The 22,637-nt window shown below is 41.2% G+C and overlaps 1 protein-coding gene and 1 pseudogene across 3 annotated transcripts in view; both read left to right on the top strand.

Moving 5' to 3' along the window:
- The first annotated feature begins 1,467 nt into the window (after window positions 1–1,467).
- LOC123477111 lies at window positions 1,468–3,450 on the top strand (annotated as a pseudogene).
- A 3,206-nt stretch (window positions 3,451–6,656) lies between these two features.
- LOC116934069 (potassium channel subfamily T member 2) overlaps window positions 6,657–22,637 on the top strand; it is a 39,786-nt gene continuing 23,805 nt past the window's right edge. For 2 of the 3 annotated variants that reach the window (XM_045179726.1, XM_045179725.1), the window contains exon 1: window positions 13,762–14,276. In XM_045179726.1, the coding sequence (XP_045035661.1) occupies window positions 13,951–14,276 (326 nt within the window). In that variant the 5' untranslated portion in view covers window positions 13,762–13,950. Of the gene's footprint in view, window positions 7,203–13,761; window positions 14,277–22,637 lie in introns of those variants that run through there. The other variant, XM_045179729.1, reaches the window with a different exon arrangement.

Raw genomic sequence — 22,637 nt, 5'->3', positions numbered from 1 at the left:
TCTGTGTCGTACACAAGAGCCCATCTCGAAAAAGAGACGACGGTTCGTGCAACAATAAGTGGTGGTTCCCTTCAGCCTAAGAAAACAGCTATTGAACAAGTATTACGACTCCCCTCTATCCGGCCATCTGGCATACCAGCGGACATGCCTCCGGATTAGAGACAAATACTACTGGCCAACAATGCTCTCCGACGTAAAGGAGTACTGCCTCGCTTGTAAACCCTGTGCCCTCCAACGACGTTCGAATCTTCGGGCCTTTTTAAATCCCCTAGATCTCACCTCAGGACCCTTCGAGGTCTTAGGGCTAGACTTCTTAGGGCGTATCATGTGTCCCCCAGTGCCGTGGTTCGAATTTTACGTCCGAGCTGTTCTCCTCACTTTGTAAGACACTTCAAATTAAACAGTTGAGGACCACCGCGTACCATCCACAGACTAATGGCTTAACCGAAAGATTCAACAAAACCGTAGTAGAAATGCTAAGGAAATACATGGAACAGGGTTTCTCTAAATGGGAAGAAGTGCTAGGTCCAGTTTTTGCTTTCGCCTACAGGAACTCTGTACACTCCTCCACCCTAGAAACCCCCTACTTCCTAAACCATGGCCGCGATCCAGTAGTACCTATTGACCAATTTTTACAAAAGCCAGCAAACATCATCATCCCATCCGACTACAAAACCCAGCTAATGCAACGTCTTCACGAGGACTTCGTACTTGTTAAAGCAAACTTGACCCAAGCCAGGGAACAGCAAAGGACCCAGTACGACAAGCGGGCTCGTGAGCAAGCATTCAACGTCGGTGACAAGGTGTTAATCGACGTGAGAACGCCAATGGCAGGCACAAGTATGAAACTCATCCCCGTTTTATGGGGCCATACCGCGTCACAAAAATCAACAACAACCACACCGTGGAAATTCAAGAATGCGCGGGAAAATAGACCCAGTTGGTGCCCGTAAACAGGATCAAACCCCTGTATGAATCTATGATCTGGAAGGAAGAACCTTGCGTAGATTTCCAAGAGAGCCGTGATCACCCCATACCACCGGAGCTCACCAACGAACTAGAAGTACCACCCCCAGTGGATGAAGAGTACGCTCTGCAAGAAGAACAGGATCTTATAGACCTCGACGCCGGTCCATCCCCCTTACCAGAAGGAACGATAACTTCAAACCTCCACAAAGGACCAAACATAGACCTCTCTTTCACCCCGGAACGACTCTCTTTAACGGCTTTAGAGCCAGTAGCCCCCCCATTCCCCCCCGTAGCACCCCGCCCCGAGCACCGCACTGGCCTACGGCCCTTAGACCCCCCAATGGCCGTGACACGTAGCGTATCCCCTCGTATAAATGTTAAATGTTTAAATATAATTTGAGTAGCAGCCATATGAACAGTTCATCATGCGTAGTTAACCATGTGCCTTTTCACTACATACCATGCCGTAGAATAAAACCCGTTACTTCCCTATGTATCATGGCTATGCATTTCTTGTTTTACTCGTTATTTCATGCTATTCACCTATCGTATCTTCGATTGCCTAGATTATTGTTGATGTTCCTCCTCGCATTCCTGTTTTTTACCCCCTTGGCTGCATTTAATGCCACCGTGTGTAACTGTGATGGTGCGGCAAACCTGGGATTCCTGGAGTTCACGGAGGAAGACTGCTCTTTTGAAGCCACCCCCACTCCACCGGTACCCATCACGTACGCTATCTACTCTACACTACCAGAAGTTAAACGCTTTGCTGGCCACACGTGTAGCATGTGGGTAGCCACCACCACAGTGTACAAGAACTTCATGCAATGGAATCAAGTGTCTTACGGCCGCAACCCCATCGAAGTGGATGCAGCAACGTGCCGAAGGATGAGAGACACACAACAATGTCGAGGAAAGGCGATGGATATAACCGGACCCAACTCGTTCGCCTTGGAAGGCCACCCATTCGTGGAAACTAGTTGGCTTCGGACGGCGACAGAAAAGATGACCAACTGTCGCCTCGAAGAAGTGACCTTACAGAGCGAATGCCCGAACTGTACCATCAGCTCTCCACTTGGCGACATCCCTGGAGCAATAAACGGCTCTTTCAAACACAACCTCGTGACCCTCGTCTGGGACGATTCCTGGAAGGAAGCGAAGCCATGTGAGTTAAGGGTTATGGAAAAGGGAATGGGCGTCAAGTACTCGACCGAAAACGACACTACCTTCCGTATTCGGGACCCAATTAAGCAGCTGGATTTTATATATTCAATGATAAACAGTTCCGTCTGCGGAGGAGAAAACCTCACTGCCTACCATCCGGTTCTAGGAATGGACAGAGTCGTCATCGCGGTTCGGGAAGCCGCCAAGGGAACCGATCTCGTCGAGATGAGGCCCAAAAACGCGGACGCCGTAGCCAAGATGGCGCTGTCCGAAATGACACGGGCGGAAATCGAATACGCCAGTCATACACAATACATCAGAGACCTCGCAATGGACATTTCAAACCACCTGGCCCGAGAAATTCGTAACCTGCAATGCGAAAGCCGGAAAACCGCTTACCATGCCGCTACAACGACTGCACAATACGACGGATGGTTAGCCGCTAAGCATCTGGACCTTCCATTATGCACCAAGCTACTGGCGGTCGGGGCATCCGTGTCCGTTTTGCAGCGTTTTCCCAGCAACGTCACCTTTGAGATGGTTTTCACGCCATGTGGAGCCCAACCTCGGTGGGGCAACCAGACCATCAACGTGGAAGGTTGGGAGCTCACGAAGTACTACGATTGCTACTGGCACGCAAACTTCGTCAACTTCAACGGTAAAGCCCACACCTTCAAGAACAACACCTGGATGCCAATCAACCCCAACCTAGAGATACAAGGCCGCCGTTTCATCGACACTATGCCCCTGGAGGTCGATAACTTGTTGGGCATGATACTGCAGTTGCACCCAACAATAACGTCGCATCCCCTAAGTGCTTCAACCATCATGGCCGACATCCTGGCGTACATACAGATGGGCTATGTCACAGAAATGTCGGGCGAATGACACGTCAACACAGTCCTTGTCCACTCCGGACAAGCACAAGACATCTCCTTCATGGCAAGGATCGGATACTGGCTTCGGAACTTCGGCATCATGTCGGGAGTAGGAGCATCCATTGCTCTGGCTTTCCGATTCTGCGGACTCGGTTCCCTCCTGGGTCTTTACATCCCCTGCTGTCGGTACTTTAACCCGTGCAGTTGGTTAACGCCACCTCAGCGTGCTCATCGAGACATTGTGTTGGTACCCCAAGCAACCACCAACTTGGCCCCAACTGCTCCGGTCACCATTGTCAATATACCCCCGCCCCCAACTCCCGCTGGTTCCACAGGGCGGCTAGGATTAAACCAACAACCATACCTCATCCCACCCATTTCACATCCTCGTAGCCTAGCCCAACACAGAGAAGCAGCAGCCCTTCTCTCGCGTCCCTAGTATTAAAACCCCACGCGTTGATTGCCCCCCTTAATTTTCCATGTATCATGCAATGTCGTAGATTTTATGTTAGTGTCCTTTAGAATAAACCCACCCAGAATCGTGCAGAGTATACCATGTACCTCATAACACCCCACCAACCCTTCGATACCAAGCCTTCCTAATCCTTACCACACTCTATCCCTAGGCTCCAACCCTCCCCCCTTACATCCACGGATGATCGGGAAGACCAGAAAGGTGGACAAGCGGCCTGGATCCCCGACCCGGACGAAGAAGACATCCTCTACTGTGCAGACTACTCGTCTGACATGGAGGAATTCCGATACGTAGCGGCTTGCCCAGACGACGAAGAGGACATCCTGTATTGCGCGGACAACCCCGACGACGACGAGGTTATGTACGACGCAGACATCTCAGATGACATCGACGACATCTCCCTACTTTCGGTAAGATGACCCCTGGGAAGAAGACTCCTTTTCCTCAGGCACCTCAACCCTCCCCTTAGATCCGATCGCACTACTCGAAGACAGGCCCTCACCATACTGTATGTCACCGGCCAGTGACGTCCAGGAAAGGGGCATAGACATTGCAGCGCTAAACAACAGCATCGCGAGGCTTCGTGGCGGAAAATGCAATGTCAGCTTCGTCAGCAGTCATTTCTCCCTGGACTCCGACGAAGAGGACCTGGCAGCAGCGCGGTATGTCGAACGCACCTATCGGTTACCCCCACAAAAGGAGCCGGAGTACGGATGGTGAGCTGGACGCGTCCGGGAATCATTCGTGGAGCCGCAAGGAGGAGCCCTGGCCGCGGTCATCCACCCCTTGTGACGAAGGAAGAACCGCCGAAGAATAACTGACCCCCTTACGACCCAACCGCCCTACGCAATCTTGTAGGAAGGGGAGCTATGTAAGGACTCCCGCTAGAGTTAATACGTTAATTAGAATTAAGTTAACTGTATTTAGTTTAAGTTGTACAACCTCATATTTCTCCCCCCACCCTTGACCTCCTTTTTACGCTATCTCTTTTATTATGTTATTGCCCCCCTTCCACTGACCAAGGTGTCAATGCCCCCACCTTATCTCTCAACCTTGTTTCCCTTTTTTCGCACCAGTTCACATTTCTTCATGAACTGGTTGCTGATGTTTTCTTTTTTATTACCCCACGCCAACCTTAGCGTCCCCAAGCCAACTAGTGGTATAAAACCCAAAACACGATTTATTTTCGCCAGTCTTCTCCTAGCTAGTGTGTGTATTAGTTCTCTTGTAGCTGTGTGACCAGCTTGTTAGTGTTGGGACGGTATTAGTTCCCTTGTAGCTGTGTAAGCGACTTGTGAGCGTTGGAGACGAGTTGAAATAAACGGTTCACACCCTACCAACCCACGTCCTTTTCTTCATCCAACGTTACCATACCCCCCGTGAAGCCGTCTTCAAACCGAATCACCTGGCATCAGAATGGAGTCAACTCAAACGTAAGTACCACTCCAACCTATCCTTCATTTCTTTCCTACAACCTGTTCACTTCACATCCGTGCAGCCGACGTGACTGGCTGACGGATCGTTGGTTAATATGAATATGAATTGGTCACAATTGTTGTTTGTTGTCTTTAGCAGTTTAAATCCGTCAGGTCTAAGACGTGACGGATTAAATATTGCAATAAGAGGGTGCAGCCACAGCAGACCAACTTGGACACAAATGAGAGTTTTCGCATTTGTGGATAACGCGTAACCCTGGATGTTTTACTGCTCTATACCCTAACAGGAACATTTTTAAAGCTGTTCATAGAGTATTAAGCTCTAAGGAAAAAGTTTCTAGTGTTGCAAATGAATTTTCCATTCCATAGGCCCACAGGTTGATTGTACAATATTGCGAAAAAGCAAAACAATTTGGTGGATAGCATTCCAGATGAACAGTGTGGTATATGCATAAGAGGCTACAATTGGGCACATGCTAGGTCTGTATGCTGTATCACTTTCTACGATGTTTACCTGTGAAAACTGTGCCTGAATTACAAACATAATATAACTTTTTTTAATGCGATTCATCTTTTTGTGAGCTTTCAGAAATGACTATTGAATTTTTCTTTTTTATGATGTTATTCTAATTTGTTTACAACATCAACATTTGACTCAAATTTTCATTTGAAATACATGGGGCCCACTTACCCCGATCCCACTGCCAACTTACCCCGTTAGAGGGGCATGTAGACAAAAAAGTTTTAAACTTTTTGAACGTTTATTTCGATAGGAGTTCTATAACAAAGATCAAATTAAAAATAAATAAAAAATATAAATATAATTTTAAAAAATGGACAGGTTTCCCTCCCCTATTGTTTTACAGCCGGATGGCTCATATTTCGGTAGTTTTCCTTGTCGTATTTGTCTTGGTGCAACTAATCAACATGCCAGCTACCGGTAGTATGTATATTGTTATTGGTATATTTAATACCAACACCATGTTATAGACATTACCAGTAACTTATATAGCTAACTATTCACCAGTTAGGTTTTTATCTGTTCGTTATTATAATGTTTTAAGGTCGTATCTGTTGTACAATGAAAGTTAAAACAAAAAACAAAAAAAAATGTCCGATTTGTGGACTATTGCGGATCAGCATTCGAGGGAGAGCTATGCAAATCTAAAAAGGTTTCCACGTAGGATCTAATATCGTTTTTTCATAGAATAATAATTTTCTACTGTAAAGCTAAATTTCTTTTTGTTATTAACTTATTACACATATTCCGTTTTCTAAGATTCTTGTGTCCATAGAACCCAGTAAAATTATGTAAACAATAAAGTAAATGCCGTGACACACGCACCAACCATAAAACGTGAAACAAAAAAAATTAGCTGTAAACTAATTGAATAAATATGAAAATGGATGAGCTTCATGGGGAGCCTTTTACCTCCTTAAACACAATATTAAAAAACAATAATTTTTTTAATTTTATACCAGAACGTTTAAGGTATTCTTCGTTAATACTATAGTTCTTTTCCACGATGAGATCATTCTGAAATTCTCCTTTCTTCTGCTAGGCTGTATTCGCTAACTGTTTTCTCTCCCTTTTCTTTCTGTTTCTCTCTGTGTCTCTCGTTCACCCTCTATTTCTCTTTCCCTCTTTTCTCATCTGAATCCAGTTGCAGGAGTTGCTGGAGCCAACGATGCTGCGTGTGCATGCGAGCTTGGGATCAGCGAGTTCCTTCAGGGGGTGGGGCAGCCAGGTTCGCTTCAACTTTGATGAATTGGAAGTCAGTCACCGGAGCACCGCCGCTGCGGGACGTGTGCGTCTCGAGCTTGAGAAATCAAAAGATTCTGGCTCTCTCCTTTCTTTGTTGACGTATATACTTTGATGTACTACGCGCGTACCTGAGTGCGTTTCTTGAACTAACTTTTCTGTTTTTCCGACTTGTCTTCTTAGAATATTCTGACGCCAAAAATTGTGCGACAGTTGCCCGCACGTTGGGAACCAGGCCTTACAGCATCTTACAATCTGACTGGTTAAGGCATCAGGTGCGCATCCAAGATTTTCGACAACTCTGTGAAATTGTGAATGCCTAGTCCACGGAGTATTTGTCCTATTTGTCTTAACTCATTACTTTGCTGACGAGACAAAAGAATATCCATCAACAAAATGATATCGCTGAACACAATGTCATCTGTGGAGCTCGGACCTGACCTTCCGGCATTGCCTCCTCGTTTCCGCTTACGCGATCTCCTTTTGGGAGGGGATTTTTTCAATGACGACGGCGAAAGGTAAGTGAAAGCCGTGTAACATCTATTGAATTTGAGCACAAGCGTTGCTGCTGCTCTCCGGTGTATCCGTCCTTTGCACATCATCGTCCCTTACTATAGACTAAACTATAGAGCGGCTGGTTTCTGTATATTTACATACTACCAGGGATTTGATTATGTGTCGAATGCAAAATATACAGACATAATTTCATTCACCTGGTGTTTTCCTTCTATCATACTCTCTTTCCGAATTGTTTTCTGTTGCTGATAATCCGGGGTGTAAAACTCGAAAGAATCTCGTACACTTGAACAACAATCACAACAAAAATCAAATTTTTTTTTCGGAAAGAATCACAAAATCAAAGTTTTCAGTAAGAATTACATAGTTTTGGCAAGAAAAAATCATGATTCTTCAGTCCAAGAATAAAAAAAGAATCACTTTTTAATTCGAGAATCAATCTTGATTCTAATATCTCGTACACCTTGCTAAAGAGTTCTACACCACCTGTGATAATCCGTGGCGAATGATGTCGGATGTTGTTGATATTTTCAAATAACCTTCTGGCCCATCCACCCTCTCGTTCCATGTTCGGTACTACTTCTATGTGCAGTCAAACTGCAGTGGCATATCCACATCTCGTTGCGTTTTCTTTGACGTCCGTCGTTCGTTTAGCAAACGTTTAGCTATCACAGAAAACTTGATCAAAACAAGAAGTTGTTTTGCTTACAGCCTATTTGGGATTAATACTATACACACATCTTTACGCTTATTGCGTTTTCGACGAGTCATTCTCTGGTTTCACACTTATTATGTACGAGCCAATGCTATCCGGTGAATGTGGGCGGCTTCTTGTTTTGTTTTTTCACATTTGTGGTATTCTAAGTTGCAGTTGGTTGTCTAGGTAACCATGATGGCTATGCAATGTTACGCTGTTTCGTATTTCATCTTTGATTTCCATATTAAAGAGGCAGGCCAGATCATAAACTCACTTGTTAATTTAAATTTGTAAGCTTCATTTCTTCTTTTCTGGTCAGAGACCCCAAGTCGTCACTTATGCGTATGTACTGAACGCATTTCGTTGGGTAAATCTATAACATACAGTGGACTATGCTGCACATAAAAAGCCTGTAGAATAGATATGTACTGTACTTTGTGAAACGTCTTCTTGTGTAGCTTTTTCCCCGTTTTTATCGACATGTAACGGGTAACTATCAGTCAGTAACATGTATTTAGCTTGCACATCTATCTTGATTCGTAAGCCCTACAGGTTGCTGGGTCAGCGTTGTTTTCTTGGAACTGAAGAAGATTCTTGCAAAAGGACTTTTCAATTGCGAATACAGTGCCTAAAGACAGATTATTGGTCGTTTGTGAGGTAGATGTTTGTCAGCTCAAGATTCATAGCTGTCTATACGTCTACGCTGTGCACGTAGATATCTCCATAGGGACGTAGCCACCGACGTCAACCGCCGACATTCGATAAATCGATTTTCAGTGACGAGGCATTGTTAGCAACCAATATCCCATACAGACGTATTGACGAGGCCAAACGTAGATGTACTGTACGTGAAACAGCACAGGAGAAACGGATTCAGGTGGCATGTTTACGTTTATTTACTACACGATAGGGCTGGAACTTGTCTATGTTTCTCCTTATTTTTTTTTTTAAGATATCTATGCTTCCTTTTTTCTGTATTCCCTATCGTGTGCGTCTTCGCAAGGGTATCAAGAGAACGTATCGATCGTTCAGTGCATGGCGTTTTGTCCTACGGTATATATACCTTTTCCTTCCTTGGCTCCGGTTTGAACTATGCGGACTATCTTTGTGGCCTTGTGAGAAATGCCTGATAAAGCAACCACATCCCACACGCAGATGATTGTTTTATTGGATAATATTTCTGATGGTATTACTCGTGAACTAAACCATTTTTCGGAAACGCTATGCAAAGAAAAAATTGCGCTGTTCTTTCACGGACTCAGACCAATTCTCTTAGACACCTTAACTGTTAACAGTCCAACTTTGTGCGGCCTATACATTCATTTCTCTGACAATAAAAATTCAAGATCCCAAAGGTTCTTTGACCAGGTGTACTTATTCCAGCGTAAGTTTTACGTCAAATTGTTATTAGTTTTCGCGGGTGCAAATATTGTATAGTAGCCTAGGAATTTATTGTTACATTGTGAGGCAATAGCCAAAACGAGTACAAAAAATACTAATTTGTCGAAAAAAAATTTTAAAACATGAAGAAATATCTAAGCGAAAGCAATTTTGCAAACCGAATCCGGTGTAAAATTTTGATTTACGGTATAGTTTCTACTGTGATGTTTCTTTAACGATAACGGATAACGTGAAAAGTCCGTTAATGGACCTTTTTTGGTGTTCTTAACTTAACGGATAACGCTATCGTTTGGCCTTTTTCAGACGTTATTTTCGACGTTAATTTTTTTTTAAGGCGCTGCCAAATATGTAATTTTTGTATTTTTCAAAATGAAATTTGTATTTTTTGCGCGCTTCCAACATTTTACTGTAGTAGGTTGACTATGAAAACGAATAATTTAATAGCCAGTGAGCAGTAGTTTGCTAAGCTTCTCTGAGGTTTTTTTTTTTTGCTTTTAAAACGTGGCAAGCATATTTAATCAGCAGTTTCTGTTTTTCTCAGTTGTTCATTGTGACATAGTTCAACGCCAGCAGCAATTTTAATATAAGTAATCAAGACCGTGATTTGAAAGTACCATTTTTTAAAATTAAATAACGGTAGAAATAACGTCGAATTTTGCGTTAACGGAGACATTTTAATAACGCGTTAACGTAACGTGAAAAATCAGACATCGTTAACTTAACGATAATGCTAACGTTTGAAAAAAAAACACTATCGAAACATCACTACTTTCTAGTTACCCAAAATAGTACAGGGTGAATAAGAATTCCACACATACCATATATAACAGTCTAGAAGAAATGCGTTGGTTTGTGTATATGCCATTAAATTTTGTTTTGGTTGTTTTAGCACAATTTATAAAAATAACACCACGACGTGCATTGCATGACATCCTATTACAGAAGATCATTCGTTCTTGTGATAATCTGGATTAAATTTTATTTTTTTTAATTATTATTCAACTCTAAATAGGCTTCTTACGGGATAACTGAATTCTGTTATTGTTATGCAATCTCATCTATCTCGAGGAAACCTGTACCCTAGGCGTAGACTGTATGGACGAATGTAATATACTTAACACGATGATTGGGGTTGAATTGTAGCTCACATTTCCTAAATATTATACTTTCCTTAATTCCACTCACCGGTTGATTTCGCTAGATTGAGAAGGGTCTCTAACTTTGCTTGCTTCTTTATTGATGCTGTAGGCTACCTTTGATCCTCCAAGTTTCATACTATAGATGCGTTACTATCGATTTTCATGTTAATTTGTTAGCCTTTAGTCATTCTAATGACCTAACATAGGATTAAAAGACGGGTAAATCTTTATATCAACTGTCCGTCAAAAACCGCTACGGACGCATAGACCAATATAAATCAATTCAATAGGCTCTAATTTATGTTCTTGAAGCTTTGAAGTTGGTTCACCGCGTAAAGCAAAATATTCAGCCAATTTATATTAAAAATAAAGAACAATTGCTTAATAGCATCCGCGTTGTCAATCGCGCGATTCTGACAGCAATGATTGATGCATAACGCATTCACATATATTCAACTGCTGCCTGAACTGGATCTTTCCTTCGCTGCTTTATCTTTTTTCATTGTTTTCAACCTACATCATATTTTCGACCTATGTAGACATAAATAATTTAGCTCGGAACAATCCCTTCTCGATTTATTTCCCCTTAAATACAACAGACACTGCGTCGAAGCTGTTGCGCCTCCTCTCTGTTCTTGGAAGGGTTCAGTTTTAAACCTTTCGCACATTATAATATTTCCATATTTGATGGAAAGTGCTTTAATTTTTTTTTTGGCTATAGTGTATACTGTAGACATCGCGAACGACGCATATCTGGGACATTTATCGTGACTGTGCTTATAGGGGGATAAGCAGAAGGACGCCGTTGGGTTAGAAACAGCTGCAAATATTCTAATACCCTGATTGCGTAACGTCGGATATCAAACCTGTTGCTCATCTTCGTGTCCTTTGGCACGACAACTATCTTCAATGGCAAAATGATTTTGTTTTTCTGTTGTTGAACCACACTTGAGAGCAGGGCTTAACAGTTATCCCGCTTATTCTAACAATACTCGCAATACTTATCGCAGCCGCGTTATTATAAAGAAGTATATGGGATATAGTGATTGTGCGGTTAACCGTGAAAGGACGCTATGGAAACTCCCGAAAGACAAAGAGTCCGACTGATACGGAAGTATAGTGACATCAATCACACCACCTCTCATAAGGCGTGAGCCTACGATCTGACAGCAGTCCAGTTGCCCTGCGCGGCAACGATCTCTGCACTGATAAATTGTGTTTGCGGTTTTCGTACGCAAAAATGGTCTAAAACCGGTGGACAAGGGACTTACGTTTATTATCGACGAAAACCGGCTATACATTTCAGAATATAAAAATCGTTAGGTTTTTAACCGACGATTGTAGTAAGTTTATTTGAAAGATATTTTTAACATGGTAAAAGTCAACTGAGGCGAGTTTCGAACCCGAGTCTCCCGCGTCACAGAAACAAATCAACCCACACAGCCAACCATTGCTTGTTATATGTATCAAGCAATAGTTAGTTTATTTATTTAAATCAATAAAAGATATGCATTAGTTGAAATATCTTCGTTTCCCATTACGAATAATTTTGGTTCTTACTCATCCCCCTATTTGCGAAAAAGGGCTCGACACTACATTGCATTTGATAAAAATCGACGGCCTTTGGATATTTCTCAATGTGGGCTATATTCTCGGAACACTTCTTTATTCAATAATTGTGATTCTAGAATCCCATGCATTTTATCAAAAAGCTTTACACACCTCTTATGATATAGATGATATATAGATTTTCGTATATAGAAACCGACGAATATCATAAAGTTATCACTGAATAAAATTCGCACATGGAAAATCCACGAAAATCATGAATCCAAATGTACCTTTGCGGAAATCGTACATTGCGGGGGGTTGGCAACTGTTCCAAAACTCGTACACTAGGCCGAGGATCATTCTGGATCTTCACCAGAATTTCAGGCTAAAATTGAAAATTTTAAGCCAATTTTAAGCCAAAGTAAGGCCAATCCGTACACTTTGGTTGGGAGTGGTCAACCCCCCGGTACATTGTCAACGATTTTCGTTGGTTTTTAATGAACGAAAATCGTTAGCGGAAAATGATCATACCGTTATCGTTGGTTTTAACGAAAATCAAGATTAACAGTGTGTGTCGCTTTACTAATGCGTGTTGAGCCATCAGCGTCTGGATCTTTGAAAGAAATCTCGACCCTACAACTAGGCTATGTACGTATAAAAGAGCGGAATACGAATTGATGCTGAGGTAATGGCTTTCTAGACGAATCAGAACAAACTTCATATTGACGATTCACACGTTTTACGTGCATGCAATCTGAGAATGACCGAAACAGCGATGTACCGAAACTTTTATGGAAAGATTCACCAGGAGAATATATTCGCTTTCTTTTTATCGAAAAAAAATATATATATACAGTATATATATAAATAAAAAAACAAATAAAAACAAAAATAATAAAATAAAAACAAAAATTTTAAATGGCGCGTAATACCCAACAAAAGTCTTGTTATTAGAACAGAAACGATGCCATCTTTACGAAAAACCTGTGTCTGCTAGCCCACATTACATAGTAACATCTTTATAGGCGTAACCGACGCCGAATGGCGATGTATTGAGTTTTACGTCCTTCATGTTACCATACTACCGGTGCATTATTATATAGTGTTTGTACTAAACCTGAATGTTTGTTGGCTGGCTGTTTCTTTTAAAAAAATACTAGGGGTCGGTGCACTTTTAAACCCTTGGAAGTTTAAATCACTGCAAATAGTTGCCCGTTTCCAATGCGTCTTACGCTGAATTTAGTTTCCAGTCACCAAGAATTGAAGAACTGTATTGTAGGTTAGCACAAGTTCTTAAAGTGGTAGTGTGGACAGTGCCATCATAAATAGCACTTTTCGTAGAGCTGTGAAGCAATCAGCAACACATTGTTCAGTACAGCCAGTCGGAAGTTGCGTTTTCGCGGAACGATGCTATTCCACTGCTTATATAGTAATTGTTAATTGCACACAAGCTTATACGCAGTTGCCAGTACGTTGCTAATTTCCATTGAAACAATGCCGTCAACAATCACAGTAACTTTGTGCGCCAAGCGATAGGCAAGCGTATTTACTTTGTCCTACAGTCCGGAAATTATTATCATTTATTATCTATACGAATGCCATATGACTGGAGTTGACAGCCGCCATCTGGGACTTTTTCGTTAATACAACTCTGTTGGGCGTATGTAGGCGTATACACACCTCATAAAGGGCTGATGGCGCTCATGGCTGTGGCTTGATGCAAAACGCATATATGTCTGTAGGTTCTGGGCTTCTATGATTTGAACTGGGGACGACTCCTATAACTCGGAAACGGGCGCTTCATTGTTGGTCAAAAGCATTCAGTAGGGGACGTGAAAGCCGGGCATCAACACGCGTCACATTTTCGCTACCCTCCTGTGTGATATAGTCCCAAAGGCGGACATCAAAAGAGTTGTCGTTGGAAAATCCAAATTGGAGAAAGTGGACCACGAGATCTGCAGTATGAGTCGTCTGTTGGTGGCCACGGGTTTTCCCAATAGTGATGCTTCCGAACAACAAAGTGAGAATGGCGACAACGACGAGGACGAATTACTCGAGGAAAGCCGGTCGTCTGCATCAACTGCTGTTGGTCAGCAGGGAGTACATTTACAGCAACGAAATCAGCAGTGGAGAAAAACTGGTGCCCATGTTGACGGCAATAATTGCCAGCAACACATCAAACCACTCATTAAGAGCCCACAGCATCAGCTTCAGCCACATCTTCGGCTCAGTCACACTAGCCTAACAAGCGGTTGTAAAAGCATGGATTTCTGTTATGCCGACGAAAGGTAATTGGCCTACAAGCTACAGACTATGTACAGTTTATTGAGCAATGGCACGTATAGCTAAATTGATTAGTGGGGCATTCATCGTTAAGCTTCAAGTGCTCTACGGATATAAATATACCTAAACTTTAATCGTCACACACCGCTTCACTAAATTCATCGATTATCCGGGGTTCATGGACCGAGAATTTTGTATAGCATATAAGAAATAGGGTACGGCAGGAACTATAGATTCTCATAGCCATACATGTTGTGTGTGTGCGTTCTTGTTCGTGTACGCATGTCGCACACAAATCCTGTTCCGCTCTCACAGCGTATACTTTTGTTCCAGCACTGCAAAAAAATGTCTCTATCATGTTGATATGCATATCGTATGCGCTCAGTCTATTTTAATTGATAGGCCCTTAGCGTGTTCGTTGTTTCTTTATTTATAGTTTTCGGAACTACTGTACATACCCAGAAGTTTTCTTCTTCTTCTTTTTTTTTTTTCGGAGACAAATAGCTGATTTTAGGCATGCTAGGCTGCAGTCTATTAGTCTGTCGAACAGTGGATAAGGTAATCGATAGCTAGCCTACTTTGTTGTCCTTTTTTTATCACACATATAGCTGCGTAGATTTATGCGTATATAGCTAGATTACTTGCGCGCTATGTTGTAGGATAGTGGTCTACAGTAGATAGGTGCTATGCAATCGTGTAGAGAATGTTTCCTATGCCTCGTTAGTCGTTGGTTTACTATTAGCCAGAACATACACCTTCATATTAGGGAAATAAGAATACGATAATCAGAACACCTGGGAGGGCAAAAAGGGCAGTGGTGACTGCTCTCTTAAGTTTGATCGTTATTACGTGCTGCGTTTGGTAGCCTATAGTAACTGCTATTGTTACAATCACCTTATCATTTCTTTTTCTTATTTTGGGCCAAACTCTGTTGGTTTTTACATTTGCAGGATGTCCGGTAGATTACCTATCACTTGGATATATACCAACCTACTGAATGTACATTTACAGACTATATAGAGCGCAGATGGGGGAGAGGATGTAGTGTAAATACAATTCACCATTATTTTCAAAAATAAATATTTACACGATATATCTACCCACTGAATCTGTTTATAATTGCCGATTCTGTATCGCCACTGAAAACAAGCTAGGGCTATAGACATGGTTCCTATGAAATATTTCACGGTTAATTAAATTTGGCATTCGTCTGTAGGTACATGATTGTTTTTCCAAGGTTTTTTCTTTTTTCTTTTTTTTTTTTTTGTTATCAATATTTTATTTATTTTTTATCATGTCGTTTTTTAATATAGTAGACCTATACAGATAGTCTGCGATAGTCTACTTATTTATTCATTTATTTTTTCATACACCACAAAATGTGAAATGTGGTCCTTTTCCACCAACTGGGGCGTCTACTAGGATATAGACTAATAACTTTGTTCTTATGCGTAACTATCTAATGAGCGTTGCACTTCTTTGATCGTTGTTGATAATCAATTCAGAGAGTATGATATGAACTTCATGAGGATATACCTCATAAACTTTTGAAGTTCATCCAATTTATTGGTATATTATACTACCTACCAGCCTACTACTTAGTGAATCATACGGATTCAATAATCTGTTAGTCGTTAACGGTCTTTATTTGCTATTGCGGCTTATTGGCTTTTCCCTATTGAACGCGGATAATCGAGTTCAAAGATCTATTGATAAAATTGATAATAGGCCCTAATTGAAATCACTCTCTCTCCATAGCATTCTCTACAGATGATTTCCGGCGAATAATAAAGGTCACAAGAATTGATGTAAGGGAGCACACTCTTGTTGTTGTTGGAGACAGGTGGCGCATCTCCTTGACATCCCAATTATGGATAACAGCACCTTTAACTCTTGCATAAAATAAGGAGAGCAGAACAACTAAAAACAAAGTCTAAAGGCGGTATAAGCCGATCGATAAGTAAAGTCTTGAAAGTGTGTTTTGCAACAAACTAGGTTGACACGACAGTGGTTGCCTCTAGTTGCCTTGTTCATTAAAGAATAATGCTATTCCATACCATCCCTTACGCGCCATTTAAGCAGTAGTCTACCCTGATAGAAACTTTGGTTTCAGTAGATGCATTCTTTAAGCTTGACGCGGGAGACTTGCTGCTGAAAAGGTAGATTTCGGCCGTCATTTAAGGCCCATTACGTAACGCGCAATCACTAGTGCTCAGCGCCAAGTCTGCTGCAGTCTTTGGGCCACTTCCAAAGTCATTTGGTCATGTTGGCGCTCTGGCATTTTTTGGTCGATACGAACCGTTTACCTCTCCCAATCCTTGCATTACGCACAAAGGATTACATGAACACACATTAAAGTGAAAAGGCGAAAAAAATAAAATAAAAATAAAGATCTGCTTGTTACTCGGTTACTCGGTGAGAGGCGGTGACTGGCAGTGAGAGGCAACTGGGCTGGAGACAGAGGCTTGCAGTTAGGTTCTCAGGGTTCTCGCTGAGCGCTAGGTGACGGTTGCTAGGTTGAACGAACTGTGGGCGATCTTGCTGCAGATGACAGCGCCATTATGAGGCTGTTCAAAAAGGCTAGCAAAAATCATTGAATTTGGATTTGGCGTTTGTAATGCTACTCTTCCGTCCAACTGAGTTCTATTAATATGCACTCGCTGCTTTACAATTTGAAAGACACTTTTTAGTTTTTCAGTTAAAACGAACCAATGGCTAATTGATTTCGTGACTTCTTCACAGGTTGAGAGCCGCGCTGGTCTTTTCTCTCATTATTTGTCATCACTTTCTTTGGAGCGCTCAAATAGGAAAGTAATACGAACGTAACGCTGTCATGCTTACAAATTTCTTCACCGGAAAATTTTGCATGAACAGTCGCCTAGATAAACATCGAATCCCCTCTGAATGGCGGGGAAATTTTAGTAACGCTGCAATTTTGGATCATGGTTAATATTGCTGTCATATAGCAAAAAGAAAATCTTTTCGTTGTCCCCAAAATATCCTGTTACAGGAAAGATCAACACTTTGCGTTAATGTCGGGCAAAAAGGGGATCTTCAAAATTTTTGGGTGAATGAACTTCCAAGTATGGCTGAATAAATAACTAATTGATTTTGATGGAAATAAGGAAGGGATGCCTACATGCCTTCATGCAACGAAGGGTCCGTACATTGTTTGCGATACTTTGTGTCAATTGAATTCCTCTCTCATTTTAAATGCTGGCCTACTCAGTACTCACCCTGTACACATATTTGCTTTGATAAGTAATCTGATAACAAAATTCAACAATTCTTTAACATATAATGACTTGCTAAGCAATGTTACGAAATCCTTCATAAAATAAAAATGTCTGTGTACTTTCACTACTTGTGACGGCTTTACGTTCGTTTGTCTATAGTGAATTGATACGGTGCAATTTTTCTAACTTTCAAAACAGATCTGTTATTGCTTCTTGTATATGTTGTACAACATGTCGCAGTCATTGTTACTGTATATACAGACATTACGATTTAACGATCGGTTATTTCTTTTCCCTATAACTGCGGTAGGATACTTTTATGTGCTATTGTCAGCGCTGGTCTCAATTTCTTTTCTCGTTAACGGCAATAAGCGGATATGATATTTCTATTTTGCTCCAGGCCAGAAGCACAATGATCGCGAGTCGTCCAACGTCAGGAAGCTTACATTTTCCTATTGATCATTTCTCTTAAAGGTTTGACCATCAAAGTCAGTATTTTAGCCCATTTTTCATTCAGGTTCTAAATCGATAGGAAACAGCGGACGGTTACTGATAGTTGTTTTTATTGTGCGTTTTTGGCTGTTTTCTTTTCTGTTATTTTAAGATTAGTTTTCACACGGTGCATAGACGCAGAACTTTTCGTATGAGATTTTTTTCCCGTTGTCGTTTCCTGACTTGAGCTATCAGCATAAAGTGCTTTGATTGGTAAGAGCGCATTTAAAATTAATAAAAATATTAAAAATTATTCTACCTTATAGTGGTTGTCGCAAGGCTGAAGCACCAGGCTTCTGCCTTTCTAAAAAGGTACTTTGCGTTCATTATTCGATGACTAAATACAATAGCGTCAGAAGGACACATTTTAACAATTCTTATAAATTTCCCCACGTGAGAAGCATATCAGTCATGACATCGGGATTTCGTCACTTGGTCGTAACTCAGAGTTAAAATGAAATTGTGCTTAACAAAAATAGAGTTTTCTGTTGTTCTTTGCCATCAGCTGAGAGTTGCTATGCCTTACCGTAGATTCAGTTTGTGTGTGAGAATATTTTTAATAATCTTAGCTTATTGACCTTATTTATGGAGTCGCCATCTGTTAGACCAATTTTTAAACTGGTTGCACGTCTGAATTGAAATTGTCTGAAACCAGAGCCATCTAGTGAGTGTAAGTTATAGCTCTCATGTTTACGATGCATTTCGAGCTAGATGGTTGCATTTCACTAAAACAAAAAAATGATGTAGCAAATCAAATCATTTAGATAACCTGAAAATAAGTAGCAAATTAGTCTATTGTTCCAAATTGTTACAATTTAGCAATTCCTGTCCGCTGCGGATACAAAATTACTATTTAAAAGCTTATGATGTTGGTTTGGTTGCGGTTCTTTTCCCACTAATGTCGACATATCATCAGTTTCGGACATCTAAGATAAATTTTTTGTTTGTAACTGGCGGCTTGGTCTCTTGTTCGTAATGATGTCTACTTTGCCTAAGGCTTTGGTACTGTTCAATGTCTTCGTATCTTTTTAGAATCATTTGACGAAAGTCAACGGAAAGTACTGAAGAAAAAAACAGGAAATAAAAATAAAAATAAAGGGTTGGAGAACCGGAGATTCATTTATGTATCTAAAGACAATTTGCTTCGAAGGCAAAAAAAAAAAAAAAAGTCTTTCCTTTTCTTTCCTGTACGAGTGGGTGGATGCACAATTGCACAGATGGCACACTGCCCCCTTAGGCGTTGTCATACACCTTGGCTTGTGCTGTAACCCGTCATATGTTCGTCTATTTCGGTCATTCGTTATTGATTCATTTGAAGGCACGTGCCATTTACTTGTTTTCACAGTTCGTGATTGAAGAAGAAAATCTGAGAGCGACCATGGCCTCCGAGCAACTGAGCGATCACTAAGACGGAAAGAGGGAGAAAACTGTTATGGCGTGCAAAATGATTTTCCGCTGTATAAAGAGCATCATCCAATTTCTGCGTCTCTTTTCAATCTTCCGGCTTTTTTATCTAGCCTCTTCAGTCTTTCTCTATTTCTTGCTGCAAACAGGACCTACATCAGCTTCGGTTGAGATCAACGATGTACAAAGTAGAAAGTATAAAATGACGGTAACGGCCGATCGATAGAGTAAATATAGGACTCATATACCGTACGTAGGCTATCAATTCTACCATCTTCCTCTGCGCTTAGAATGTTTTTTCCAAACTTTTTTGATTTGTTTTGTTCTTTCGAGAAACTTACGTGCAGTGTAGTAGTATTTCATCTTACGTGCTCAGCGTATGATTTTCGGTAAATAGACGTGGGTTCAAAGTAACACATATTCCGCGAAATTATGAATAATCTCAATAATCGACTGACGACACTCCCTACTCCCTTGATGGTCGATCCGCTTCGCTTATATTACTACGCCACTGTTCTCGCCACTGCTAATAATTTACAATTTGCTGAGTGACGGTAGCGAGAAGTCCCCTTCAGCTCTATAACTTGTGGGTGTGCATTTCGTCATTGAAATGATAGTTCTACGGTCCTATGCTCTTTTAATTTATGCCCCATAGATAAAATGGTATATCGTCGACCAGTATAGAGACGTGTCCTTTAGCAGGTATTTTTTTGGACACTCCCTCGCTTTTACAGATTGTAAAGTATGTACGAAAACAGAGTTCCGCTATATGCGAGTCCGGCATCGAGTAGCAGCTAAACTTGTGTCGCTTCTGATGAACGTCCATTAGCACTCGCAATGGACATTAATGTATCTCATATCATAAAAGCCTATTATTTGACCACGCACGAATAATCAATGGACCCGTGTTGCGTACAGTATATATGGTCGACTTGTATGTCTACGGTTAGACATTCGACTATGGGTTTTATTCATAACTCACTTTTTATCTGAATGGACTCCTTTCAATGTTTTTCCTTCTTCTTTTTTCTTCTCTTGTTTTGTTTGCCTTTTTTAGCCGTATAATCTCAACCGTAGATGAGCGAAGGACCTACAAGCAATGATACGTGGAAATATTAGGATACGTTGGACAATTGTGAATAAACCGCAATCGTGCGACAAACACGCACAAAGCTCAATCGATCTTCTTCTAAAAATGTATTGATGGCATGAATTTCCTGGCTATAGTTTCATGTTTCGCTTTATAAACCGTAGCCTGCGTTGTCGTCCGTGCCGTCCGTGCACGCCATGAATAGTTGAACATGTTCTTGCTTATTTGCTGGCTCTCTTGCCAATAAAGCAGCAATCCGTCGATGGCGTCGAGAGTAGAGATGCTGTCGCCCATCAGCTGGCACGGAGCACGAACTCAGCAGCTGCGGGAGGCCTCTACAGATGCGCACTATGAATAGCGGGCATTCTTTTTTCATTTGCCTTTTCTCTTGTTTGTTCTTCGTCAAATCGCACACGCTGACAGACACAAGCTGATAGACAATGCGAGGAAGCACGATCCAAAATCGATGATTGATCGCCGATCCGTACCGCAACTCGCAACCTCCGTCCATGTCTCTCGTGACTTCACCTCTGGCATTATGGTCCGTTGTATATAGACGCCACCTTCGGCTACCGCTGCTCTATGCCATGGAGCCGTCAACCAATCATCCAACAGAAACTTATTGACGAGTAGACTAAGAAAGAAGAGTTCGCTTTAGTCTATAACACAGCATTAAGAGTTGCTCTCAGCAGAAAAAAAGAAAAAATTAACAAAAAAAAAAAAAAAAAATAGTCCCAGCTTCTGAATAGAAGTTTTTTTTTTCTTTACTTCTTTTTTCTGATAATTTCATAGAACGTTTGAAGTGGCGTGCTGCACATTTATAAAGTTTCTTATTTGCGGCGAGCAATAATAGCGTCACGATAGGAAAAACTGGATACTCATTTTCTATTGTATTGCATTTCTATTGGAACTTTCCGCTTCGTAGGGAAAAATAGGAAGGATATGCAAACTTTAATAACGATAGCTTTGCCAGGATAAAAGGAGCACACGAGCGGACACAAATGGCGTAGACAAATACAATAATTGTACACTTAGGTAAAACAGAAATTTGAATTTTGAAAAAAAAAGGTACACAATGTGCCTTATAGCTTTCATAATCGGCATCTGATCAAGCCTGTTATTGTACATTGAGTTTGCGCTCGTTTCACTTTGTTTGATCAAAAACGAGGTTATCTGGTAATGAACCTGCTCTGACAGGGAATGGACGACTGTTGGCGCCGTTTGTTGCTTTTGATTCCCCTGCCAATCGAATCACGTCGCATGATTGTATTATAATTATAATAATTATTATTATCTATTTTTTGGTGAAACCGCATCAAAGGTTGCTTATTCGGTTGTCATTTTCTTGTAGCCGGAATGATTTTCTGTAAAAGGAATGGGTTTTCCGTATAGACTTCATCTCGCCAGAAGGTGCTAGTTACGAGGGGGGATGGGCATTCAAAGATTTGTAACATGTTTTTTAGAAGACATACGCTCACGCAGAGATGGCGCGTCATCGGCAACATGAAGTGAGCAACCCAAAATAATTTCAACCAATGCTGCCGAACGTATATGGACCAGCTCATCAAATCCAAAAAGAAATGGCACACTTTTACCTATACTACAGGCCACTGTCATGTTTTTTTTTTTTGTTTTTTTTTAAGAATAGAAGCCCTGAAGGTTCATCCCGTATAAAGGCTATAGTATTAGCTTCTAATAGAGATAGGATGGTTATCAATGCTGTTTGCTTTGTCTGGACAACGTCGGTAACGCGGACTGGATCCGTCATTGTTGTCCAGGGTGACGGCAGAATGTATGCTTTCTACAGCCAGCTTTTGGTCTGCCCGTCTGTAGAAGAGCGGTCGCTAGTCAAACTTTGCGTGACGAGGACTCGAGTTTGCTACTGACATTTTCAGTGTCATCGGTCGATGGGTAGTCTCCCAGGTGGCCATATAACTTTAAATCATAGCAATTATAGATTAAGATTAGAAAGAAAAGAAAAACAAAACAAAAACAAAAAAAAAAACATTGTTCTATTGACCTGTGCCTAACTAGAATCTCCAACAAATTACGCAGATAGGAAAACTCGGGAAACCTACTGGTAAAAGGTAACATGAAACGCATACAAATTGTGATGGATCGTCATTTGTCCAGTTTCTAAACAA

This window comes from Daphnia magna, linkage group LG10 (assembly GCF_020631705.1).
Source record: "Daphnia magna isolate NIES linkage group LG10, ASM2063170v1.1, whole genome shotgun sequence".
Lineage (NCBI taxonomy): Eukaryota > Metazoa > Arthropoda > Branchiopoda > Diplostraca > Daphniidae > Daphnia > Daphnia magna.
The sequence above is the reverse complement of the archived record's forward strand: the minus strand, read 5'-3'. Positions and strand labels throughout refer to the sequence as shown.